The 11696-nt window shown below is 37.0% G+C and overlaps 1 protein-coding gene across 1 annotated transcript; it reads right to left on the bottom strand.

Moving 5' to 3' along the window:
- Positions 1-2062: 2062 nt before the first annotated feature.
- On the bottom strand, positions 2063-6021 carry si:ch211-231m23.4 (free fatty acid receptor 3). Its single transcript, XM_051721425.1, has 2 exons — positions 5970-6021; positions 2063-3662 (listed from the first exon to the last, which is right to left on the bottom strand). Exon 2 carries the CDS (start codon positions 3642-3644, stop codon positions 2724-2726), a length of 921 nt encoding a protein of 306 aa, XP_051577385.1. The 5' UTR covers positions 3645-3662; positions 5970-6021; the 3' UTR covers positions 2063-2723.
- Between the last annotated feature and the right edge of the window lie 5675 nt (positions 6022-11696).

The following is an 11696-nucleotide window of genomic DNA, read 5'->3' as shown; positions in this document are numbered from 1 at the left end:
TTTGATGTCATTCTGTTTATTTTCTGTCTGACATGAGATAAACATTTAGTTGTAACAGAAATAACAACAAAAGGAAATTTTGTCAAGACAAGCATTGAATTTTGCAACCTGGTCTAACAGAATCAAGTTGCTATACCTAAATTTTTGCTCATTGTTCGTATCGCAGCAGTTTCCTGGTAAAATGGCCACTAGAGGCACTACAACAATGCATTTATTCTATTTCAAACAAACCCTCACACAATGCTATCTTATGGCATCTGAACACTTTTACTATAGCACATGACTTGTAAGGTGATACATTTTAATGTTTGCATTACATAACCGACTACATTTACAAGCTTGTTCGAGTACAATCAAATTGTGCGGTAGCTCAACTGGTAGAGCATTGCACTTGTGATGTAAAGGACTGGGGTACAGGTCCTGAAGAGCATAAGAGTCAATGCATGAGCCCAAAGTGTCATATAAGCACTGCAAAATGACGTGGTTGCTTCAGTGATTGCCTTTTTCATTTTACATTTGCTTTTTATGACACTATCGGTTAGGTTTAGTTTTAACCTTCTGAGACCCGAGCGTGACTGCTGTGTGCATTTTCCATTTCCCTTTTTGATTTGTAACTAGTTGCACCTAATCATCATGCACAAAAAAAATTCTAGAGCAACTAGTTTTCCTAAAAATTTATGTCCACATCTGTGGACAGTGGGACTAAGTTGTGAAATTTTAAATAATACCAAGCTATAGATAATATATATATAAATTTTTTTTAATCAAATTATTATGTTTCCAGTAGTGTTGGTTATTAATTTTTTTAAGGCGATACAGATATTACATCAGAAATTAACATAATTAATTCTGATTTAAAGTAATGGCCAGTATCATCCAATCACTGCCAACCATGTTAAAATAAAATGATACATTATAAATTCTGAATCTACACTCACCGGCCACTTTATTAGGTACACCTGTACATCTACTTATTCATGCGATTATCTAATCAGCCAGTCATGTGGCAGAAGTGTAATATATAAAATCATGCAAATATGGGTCAGGAGCTTCAGTTAATGTTCACATCAACCATCAGAATGGGAAAAAATGTGATCTCAGTGATTTAGACCCTGGCATGATTGTTGGTGCCAGTCAGGCTGGTTTGAGTATTTCTGTAACTGCTGATGATCTCCATGATCTCCTGGGATTTTCACGCACAACAGTCTCTAGAGTGTAAACAGAATGCTGCGAAAAAGCTGCGAAGCCTCCAGTGAGCGGCAGTTCTGTGCACGGTAACGGCTTGTTAATGACAGAGGTCAACAGAGAATGGCCAGACTGGTCCAAGCTGACAGGAAGGTGACAGTAACCCAAATAAACACGCATTACAACAGTGCTGTGCATAAAAACATTTCTGAACATACAACAAATCAAACATTGATGTACCACTACTGTCAGCTTAGAACAGGAAACTGAGACTGCAGTGGGCACAGGCTCACCAAAACTGGACAGTAGACTATTGGAAAACCATCGCTTGGTCTGACAAACCTGGATTTCTGCTGAGGTACACAAAAGGTAGGCCCACTGCAGTCTCAGTTTTCTGTTCTTGGCTGACAGAAGTGGAACCCAACGTGGTCTTCAGCTGTTGTAGCCCATCTGCCTCAAGTTTTGACATGTTGTGCATTCTGAGATGCTATTCTGCTCACTACAATTGTACAGAGGGGTTATCTGAGTTACCGTAGCCTTTCTGTCAGCTCGAACAAGTCTGGCCATTCCCCGTTTACCTCTCTCATCAACAAGGTGTTTTTGTCCACAGAACTGCCGCTCACTGGGTGTTTTTTGTTTTTCGCACCATTCTCTATACTCTCTAGAGACTGTTGCGCGTGAAAATTCCAGGAGATCTGCACTGGTCTCAGAACAGTTACAATAACACCTTTTTGTTTATCCTAACTCAATAAAGCCTCTGAAAGCAAAATTGTTTCAGCTTTTGGATGAACCCATTAATTCTCAATGTGATAATGCACAGTAAATATAGGATTTCTAAGAAAAAAATGCGCTAAAGTACACATTAGTGTATATTGTGTTTAGCAGTGTGGCATGTTGGATGAAACTAGAGAATGTAATGTTTTGACTCAAACAGGTTTCAGTGTAAAAACGTAATGAGATTTCTTACCAGATATAGTTTTGTTGGCGTTTCTCCCAAAGACAAACTCTGCTGTGATCGGCGCTATGTTGTTTTGTCACATGACTCTGTCTTGTTAAGTTTAACCCTTTACTGACAGCCCAGAGTCTCCTGAACTAAGAACAGTCAGTTTAAATGAATTTAAATTATGTATTGCGTGTAGCTAAGCCAAAATACAACGTCCACGCATGTGTATTGCTTGAGATTAAGGTTTAGGGTAGGGAGGTCGGTTTTGTTGATTTAAAACTTGATAGAGCATTAACCTTAAAAACTTCATCTGTTTGGGAGAAATTTTAACTCCCTTTTAGCGCCAGATAGTGGACATTTCAACTTGGAACTGCCGCGATACGTGTAATGAACCATGTAATATACCATGTAATGTTGCAATAGTCACATAATTTTAATGAGATCAGGCTAGATTTGTGCCGTCACATCACCTTAATAATTGCATAATAATTGAAGGCTATTTACAATACATATAGTGCAAATATTTACATGGAAATTGTTAGGAAATATTTCCCACTGGCAAAATCATCTTATCTGTTGCCAAAGTTGTTTAATTTTATATGTCATCTCTTTCAAATCTCATCTCCATTTGCACAATTTCAGCTTTCTTGCTAGCACAGGATGTCTTCAAGAAAGAAATCTTGGCATTCTCCCGGAAAGTTGATGAAGAGAAATAGAAAATTAATGGATCCAAACAGGTGTTTAGAGTGCTCAACAAAAGCATATAGTATCTCCACGGCGGGCTGTTGTTGCTACAGTAACCCACCAGATGGGAGATGTTGTACGGTAGAAAACATAGTAGAAAGATACTCAAAGTGCACAATGCCATGCCGGAGGCCCTTTGCTTTTTCTTTTTAGTGATGTGAGGCCTGGTATACAGGATGTAGATACAGTTCACATAACAAAAGATGCAAACTAAGAGCGGCACCAGACAGAGGATGACAAAAAATTCAAGCCGCACTGGCAACAAAATGCTTTTCTGTTTCTCGTTGAAGTCCTCATAGCACACGGTTTTTGGAGTGGTGTTGTTCGGTTCAGGCATGTGGACGATGATGAAAACGATGCTGCAGTGTGCACCACAAAACAACCAGATAAAGATGCTGCCTGCTACGGCGTACAATGGCCTTCGCAACTGTCTGTATTTGAAAGGAAACATGACTGCTAAATAGCGATCCACAGCGATAGTCATGAGTAACAGAGAGCTGGTGTAAATTGTGGTAAAAAAGACGAAGGAGGCAATGGAACACAAGGTTTGCGGTAAGTTCCACTTCATATCAGCTGCCGCTTCATACATCTTGAAGGGAAGAAAAAGCAGGAAGACCAGATCTGAAACCGTCAGGTTGAAGAGTAGGATGTCATTCAGACCTGGTTTGTCGCCAAGCTTCTTAATGAAGGTGCACATGGCCAGAATATTGGCTGGAAGGCCAATCAAAAATGAAAAGATGTAGACAGACAGAATGACCCAGTTGTTTACCATTTTGTAAACACAGGGACTCTGCAAAAAATGAAAGTGAGATTGACATTTAGAGTATCAGGCAACTTATGTTTCTCAAGACCTTGATGTTGAAGTGTGTAACTTTTTCTATCTTAAAATACTTTCTCCTTTTCCATCTTAAAATGTAACAAGTAACAAGATATGTAAGCCATTTGTAAGTTAATTTGATCAAAAACTGTAAACACTATGTCTTAATGGCACTATAAAAATGTATCTTTGTTTTGAGCAACCCATCCAGCCCTACACAACAACACTGACCCAACCAATGGCATGAGATATGGGAGGGATTATCTGTTTGTTCAATCAGCGGAAGACATGGGGAGTGTTCAAAAAAGCTGTTTGAAAGCAATATTAATTTTTGCAGTTCTGTTTGGTGGGGCTAAAGCTTTATATACTTTCTCATATTCCAGCTTAATACGCAGAGACAACTATAAGTAAGCCATTTGTTGATTGAGTAAACACTATTTGTTTGAGTGTCCCGACCAGCCCGACACAGCAATCAATGGTGTCAGTTTGGGGGAGGGACAATCTGTTTGTTTGACCAGTAGCATATAGGGGGATTGTTTTTGGGAAAGCTGTTTAAAAACAATAATTATTTTTGCAATTCAGTTAGACATTCCTTTAGGGATGGAAGATACAACTAAGTTTCTTTTCAAACCCATAACAAGTACTATCAAGGCCAAGATCACCGATATCGATACCAATGTTGATACCTCTATTCAATTTAAAGAAATCTGTTTGTCTCGATTTCTGAAAAATGTATATTAGCCATTTAACTTTATATTTAAAAGCCAGTTCTTATCGAACTAAACTGCAAATTATGAGACATTATGTTTGTTTATCATTTATTAACACATTTTTTTTTTTCCCTTTTCTCCCCAATTTGGAATGCCCAATTCCCAATGCGCTCTAAGTCCTCGTGGTCGCGTAGTGATTTGCCTCAATCCGGGTGGCGGAGGACGAATCTCAGTTGCCTCCACGTCTGAGACCGTCAATCCACACATCTTATCACGTAGCTTGTTGAGCGCGTATTCTCCGCGGCATCCACGCACAACTCACCACACACCCCACCGAGAGCGAGAACCACATTATAGCGACCACGAGGAGGTTACCCCATGTGACTGTACCCTCCATAGCAACCAGGCCAATTCGGTTGCTTAGGAGACCTGGCTGGTGTCACTCAGCATGCCCTGGTTTCGAACTCGCGACTTCAAGTGTGGTAGTCAGCGTCAATACTTGCTGGGCTACCCAGGCCCCAACAAAAACAGAACATTTTTAATCTTTTAGCACTTTTTAATTTAATTAATTTGATATCAAACGAGCGCTGTGACTGAGCGCTGTCCATGACTGCTTGCGTCTATGAGCATTTCTGTGTGTTAAGATAACCGTAAAGAAACATAGATCCATTCATATGCACCTGTTTGATTACAGAGTAAAAAAAAATTTCCCACTTTACAGGTATAGTTCACCCAAAAATACTATACCTGTACTCATGCCATCCCAGATGTGTATGACTTTCTTTATTAAGCAGAACATATTTGTAGCAAAATATCTCAGCTCTATACGTCCTTAAAATGCAAGTGGATGGTGATACGACCTTTTCATTTTTGGGTGAACTAACACTTTAAGTCTTATGAAAGGCAAAAACTTTCTTGGTAAATAAATGATCAGTAGTAAAAAATCACTAGTTTAGTATGATCGATCTTCCCACCCATACCGTTTGGTGACAATAGTGACATAAATTACACTCTTACACACTTAGCGTAGAGTAATCTCCATATTTATACCTACTCTTTTTTTTTTTTTTACTAACACTAATGAATAGCTATTGTGACCCATGATAAGTATTTGGACATGCAAGCCACACTTAAAAATGTATGAATGTGATTCCATTAATACATAGCCTATAATATATATATATATATATATATATATATATATATATATATATATATATATATATATATATATATATATTATTATTATTATTATTATTATTATTATTAATAAAATATTAAGGGTATCTGTCTTCATACATCCACTACAAATCACCTTTGAAAAAAATTACCAGTTGGTTAAAAGTCCAAATTAAAAGCTAAAATGGCTCAGAAAAGTGAAGTAAGCTCTACCATCATTTATTTGCAGATGCCCGTTAGTTTGATATTTTTTTTAAATCTAATGCAATGGCATGTATACATTTTAAAGTGTCGATTACATTTTCAAATACTTTTAGAGGCTGCTGTACATTTCTTTGAAACTACTCAGTCGATAAGTCATCAAAACCACTCTGCAATAGCTTGTACTTACCACAGTTTCCTGTGTGCTTCTAAAGGTCTTCTAAGATTTTGTCTGGATGGATTTATTCCTAAATATGTTCCTTGAGAAATGGACACATTGAGCTTTTTTCTTGTAAGTAGAGGAAATTTGCACATGTAAGGTTACATGTATGGGTTTGGCAGGGTTGTTTAAGACACCAGTGCAGTTGTAAACAGCAGCAGACAGAGCTAAAGTTTAACTAAAATGCAAAACTCCAGTGGTGTTTGAATTCAGGAAGCATAGTTTATTACATTTACTTTTTTTTTTTTTTACATTTTGCATTTACATTTTATGCATTTGGCAGATACTTTTATCCAAAGAGACTTATAGTGCATTCAATGTACATCAGTTTGTGTGAGTTTGAACCCATGATCTTGGCATTGCTAGTGCCATGCTCTACCAGTCAAGCTACAGGAACCCCAAACAAAGTTACATGCAAACATATTTTTCAAAATTCTGTGTTCAGACTTAAAGTAAGCTTGCAACAGACACATTTTTGCCCAAACACTTTTGGTCTAGCTTACCATGAACTTAAGGACTGAAATTTCGCAGTAGCTATACTTCAGAGATATAGCACAAGAATGACTAAATGTCCTCATTATCAACGTGTCCTAGTTTATTTCAGCATTCAGAACTGCTCAGCACTCATGAACATTGAACATGAACTGCTGATTTTTTTTAACCTTAAATGGTTTCGGTGTGAACAGCCCCTTAAAAGCCTCATTTTTTTTTTTTTTTTACCAAATTCTGAAGCAGGATCAAATGTATCAGTCACAGACAACACAATAACAGAATGGATTGCAAATCTATCCAAGATGGCGTGCAGAGCTAGAGATATTTTAATACACATAATAAATTCAGTACAGAAACACATCAATAAAAATCATTTAGAATAATAGACAACTGAGTATTGCTACCCAAAATGTGTGTTATTTGTTAATTTATGCTCATTAGAGTACTGCAACCTTTATCTCGCATCTCCGGTATCGTAAAGTCTCATTGCAACCAAATTGTGATAGCATTTGTTTTTGCAGGTGTATGATTACCAGCATAAAGGATCACTAACAGTATTTTACACACTTGTATTGGCAATTGTTTGCTAAACAGGTTTTACAAGGAACATTTAAACCACATTGATGCTTTTCATTTGCTTAAAAGTGAATGTTTAACTGTGCAGGCCTCTCATGTTCCACAATGTCCGTGTGATGTCATACACTCTAAGTTACCTTCTTTTGACAAGCATCGCATGTATACTTCTGGGAGAAGGCAATTAAGCATTAATACAATGGATAAATGGTTCAATCTAATTCAATTGTGACTGTTTTACCCAGTATTTGTGGTTTGTGTATTTTTGTGCTTAATCAAGCATCATGTTGCTAGCTTAGCGATACGCTAATATCAGACTCTATTGAAATAAATAGTGAGGCAGGTTTTGGAAGAGACCCTATATGTGACTCCAATGATGTTACGGTGTGATAAGATTTATGTTGAGGATTCTACACTTATTTCACAACAGATGGCGTGTATTAGATGAGTGGCTAAACGTCTTGAGCAACAAAGAAACATGTCCATTTGACTAAAATAGCAGTACTAGATTTCATTTATAAATATGAGTACTTATTCTGTGTCAGATAAATAGATTGAAAATAGTTCCAGTTCACTGAAGTATTATTTTGAACAATATTTGTCTATGCTACATACATCGTGCAGTATATCTTTGTGCTTATTGAATCATTAGTTACATGCTAACTAGGTGAATCTCACAACACCTATAAAGAGAATGTCTGGGTCATCTTTCACAAAAAACAATAAATTAAATAAGTCTATTTCTAAGGACAAATGAGATTTTTTGTATCATCAACATTTTCATGACAATTCAAGGAATATTCGGGGTTTAAAACAAGTTAAGCTCAATCTACAGCATTTATGGCATAATGTTGATAACAAAAAAAAAAAAAAAAAATAGTTTCAGCTCGTCCCTCCTTTTCTTTTAAAAAAGCAAAAATCAAGGTTTCACTGTGAGGCACTTACAATGGAAGTCAATGGGGCCAGTTTTTGCAGTCTAAACAGAAATGTGAAGCTTATAATTCCATAGAAGCACTTACATTAATTCTTCTGTGAAAACTCATTTATTATTTTAGGTTTAAAGTTGTTTAAATCGTCGTTTGTACGGTTGTTTTTGGGTTTTAGTATTTATGGCGTAAAGTCCCCATGGCAACAAAGTTGCAAAATTGGATATAACTTTCACAGAAAATGTTAGTAAGTGATTTTATCACACTAAAATCATGTTAATACACATATTGTTACATTTTGTGGCAACACTTTTGAAGCATTGAGTATTTTAACATTTACGTATTGGCCCCATTCAGTTCCATTGTAAGTGCCTCACTGGAACCCAGAAGTAGGGACGATTAATTAATTTTAATTAGAAAATAATTTTTATGGTAATCAACATTATTCCACAAATGCAGTTCACAAATGTTCTCATTAACATAATGAAAAAAAAAAATATATATTTTTACATCACCATATCAGCAATATCTTTAACACAAACAAAAATAAGTAGTCTAATATAGTTTCAAAATGTGTGTTTATGACTATAACATTGGCATATGTTAGTATTATATTTTATGGCATATATTTCCTTAAGAAAGCATCAGATGTCTTGTGACAGGCCCGAAAAAACTGCTGAGATCTTGAGACATTTTCAAGAGTGCTCAAGAATTTATGTAGATGTTATCATATAGAATACTATCCTGTAGGAAACACAAAAGAAAGCATATTTTTTTTCGTCAGAACAAATCCTAAGACAATCAGAATATAAATATGCAATATTCACATTTTAAAAGTGCCTTAATTTTCTAAATACTTTTTGGGTCCACTGTTTAAAGACACTGTAGCATGTGTGAATTGTTGTATCTAAAGCTTTTACCTTTTTGAGTTGAGTCACAACACTGCTGGTGTAGAGTTGAGCTGATTGAATATTATTTTCATAGACAGCGTCTTGGCTTTCGTATTCAGTCCTCCGTGGCTTCACCTGACTTAATCTGACCAGATTCTCAATGGTCGCTGCCTGAGATCTAAATGTACAAATTAAGTTTTTTACCCAAGAGCTCAAATATTCTCTTATTCTTTTGCCAAAGTCGGTGTGTAATTTCGAAAAGGGTCTGTCTGCATTCTGCAAGCAAGTATAGGTCTCTGCGGAACAATAATGGGTGTTTTCCAATCTGTGGGCCTTTTCAAACCGGGATGGGCGTTTCTAAACTATCCAATGAAATTATGGGATCTCAATAGTTTGAAAATGCCCACTGATTGGGAAAAGCCCATTTTTGTTCTGCAGAGACATAAGTCTCCCTGCAAGACTACTACATAACACACCCACTACAAGTTACACCCCCTTCAAATAACCGGAGAAATGCTGACATCTTGCAACAGTTGGATGTCACATTTATACACTGTGTTTGTTGTGTTTATTAGGAGTGCTGCAGTAACCCAGCAAAAAGTAGTGGGTGTTCCTTGTTGTCTTGCAGGATGCAGACAGATGCAAGGAACGCCCCCATGGATAATAAAGTGATTCCATTGGCTAAAAGAACTTTTAAAATTCCATCTAATCACTGTATGACTCGTGTTGTCTTAACTGTGTAAATAGGTGTGATGAGGAGGAGGGCGGGGCGGGGCCGTGAGTGCGCATGGCCGGCCCCCAATCGGGCTAATCAGCTGAGGAGAGGGAAAGACTGCCGGCAGGCGTGGCTGAACAAACTTTTCATTTTTTTTATCTTTGTGGTTAGGGTTAGGTTAAGGGGCAGGGAAAGGTGTAGCTGCTGCAGCACTCCTAATAAACACAACAAACACAGTGTATAAATGTGACATCCAACTGTTGCAGGACTTCAGCATTTCCCCAATTATTTGAAGGGGGGCGTAACTTGTAGTGGCTGTGCCTTATAGTGGGCGTGTCATGTAGTAGTCTTGCAGGGCACAGACAGACCCTTCTCAAACAAACAGATTGTCCTGCCTAAAACTCACACTATTGTATGAGCCAAAATTTTAACGTTGAAAAAATCCAATAGACCTATATCTATACCTTTATACCATCTTTAACTAAGAGACCAAACATAAGTTATACCTCTTAATACAATGTCTTCGGCCTGTGACTACTGCAGAAACCCCAAGAAGAAGACACAGCACTGGTATATACTGTTTATCGCCAGTCTGAGTGAACTGTAAATTGTGAACAAATGGATCATCAAATTTGGATAGTTCACCCAAAAATGGAAATTCTGTCATTATATACAGTGAACCTCTTTGACTTTCTTTCTTCTGTGGAACACAAATGGAGACATTAGGCATCTCCTTTTGTGTTCCATTTTTTTGGGCAAAATATCCCTTTAAGCATGTTGGTAAATGGATCTTTATATATTTATGTCAAGATGCTTACATTTACTTAAATTCTCGGGGTTGATAAACAACATCTGGTGCCTGTCTTGTCCCACATAATTTGATGCTTCACATGACACACTCGGTTGGTCTTGCAGCGGTCCCGTTAGCTCAGACACTGCTATATGTCCCATGTATGTGATATTTATTTTAAACGATGGTGGGAGAACTTCGCTTACATTGATGGTCCAGGTGAAAACAGCCTCTGGCAGCACCTCGACTTCACACAGACTGACCTCACTGTGAATTCGGCGTTAGTAGGTCGAAAGTTCTGCTGTGAAAAATCGGTCTGTGCTTGACAAAATTCTAATCACTGCCCCCAGTGGCTGAAGCTGGAAGTGTTATTGAATATACTGTATGCTCCAGTTTCTGGGTAGAATGTCCACAGGGTGGTGCCAAAAGTGAGTTGTCTTTTTAGTTGTAAATGATGTAATACAGTCAACAGGAATCCATATTTTATTAAATATATGTCTTAACCCAAATCCCAACCCAAAACCTAACCATCAGAGAAGTAAAAATGTAATTTTTAGGGATGTCCCGCCACAATGCTGGTATCGGAATGATCGTAAAAATGCTCCGATACCAAAAACCAAACCATCTGACGTATGAATGTCATTTCGCTATCATTCAGTCCACAAAATAAAATCACATAATATCTTAGTGTAATAATTAAACAACAAAGGCTGTGATGTAATGAGATAAATATATAGTTTGCATGTGCTGTACGCTTCAAAGTGAAGGTGTGGAGCCTTTTTACCTGCTCAAACCTTTTAGAGCTCCTTGGCTCATACACGGAAATCACCATCTTCACTTTATAGCTAGAGGCACATACAGGCAACGTATTTATTTAATTAAATAGCAGCCTTTTGCGGTTTAATAATCAAATTGTGTCACGTAGCTTTTCCGGAAGTGAGAAGCTACTATCAAAAACACACCAAAACGGAAAGGGCTTGACTACAAAATAAAAGCTTCCGCCAAAATAAAAGCTCAATTTAAATGGAAAAAAGTATGATAGAGCTGTATAGCTATGTAATATTCACTGTAATACTACTACTACTAATAATAACAGTAATAATAATAATAAATCAATAGTAATTGTAATATACTGTATTTAAGCAATATCTCACATCTGTGATGCTGTTATGCAGCACATTTTTTGACAAAAATAACTCCTATGTTGTATTTTGGATTGTGCTCTGAGGTTCTGTATAAAAGCACTTCATTTGATAAAAATAATACAATATTATGTAACGGGACATCGTTTGTAATTTTAGAGTGAAAATG

The sequence above is a fragment of the Myxocyprinus asiaticus genome, chromosome 16 (assembly GCF_019703515.2).
Source record: "Myxocyprinus asiaticus isolate MX2 ecotype Aquarium Trade chromosome 16, UBuf_Myxa_2, whole genome shotgun sequence".
NCBI classification, from domain to species: Eukaryota; Metazoa; Chordata; class Actinopteri; order Cypriniformes; family Catostomidae; genus Myxocyprinus; species Myxocyprinus asiaticus.
This window is presented reverse-complemented; position numbering and strand designations above follow the sequence as displayed.

What these genes read in the sequence shown, in the direction of transcription:
- si:ch211-231m23.4 (XM_051721425.1), bottom strand. Translation starts at nt 3,644, where the DNA reads ATGGTAAACAACTGGGTCATTCTGTCTGTCTACATCTTTTCATTTTTG.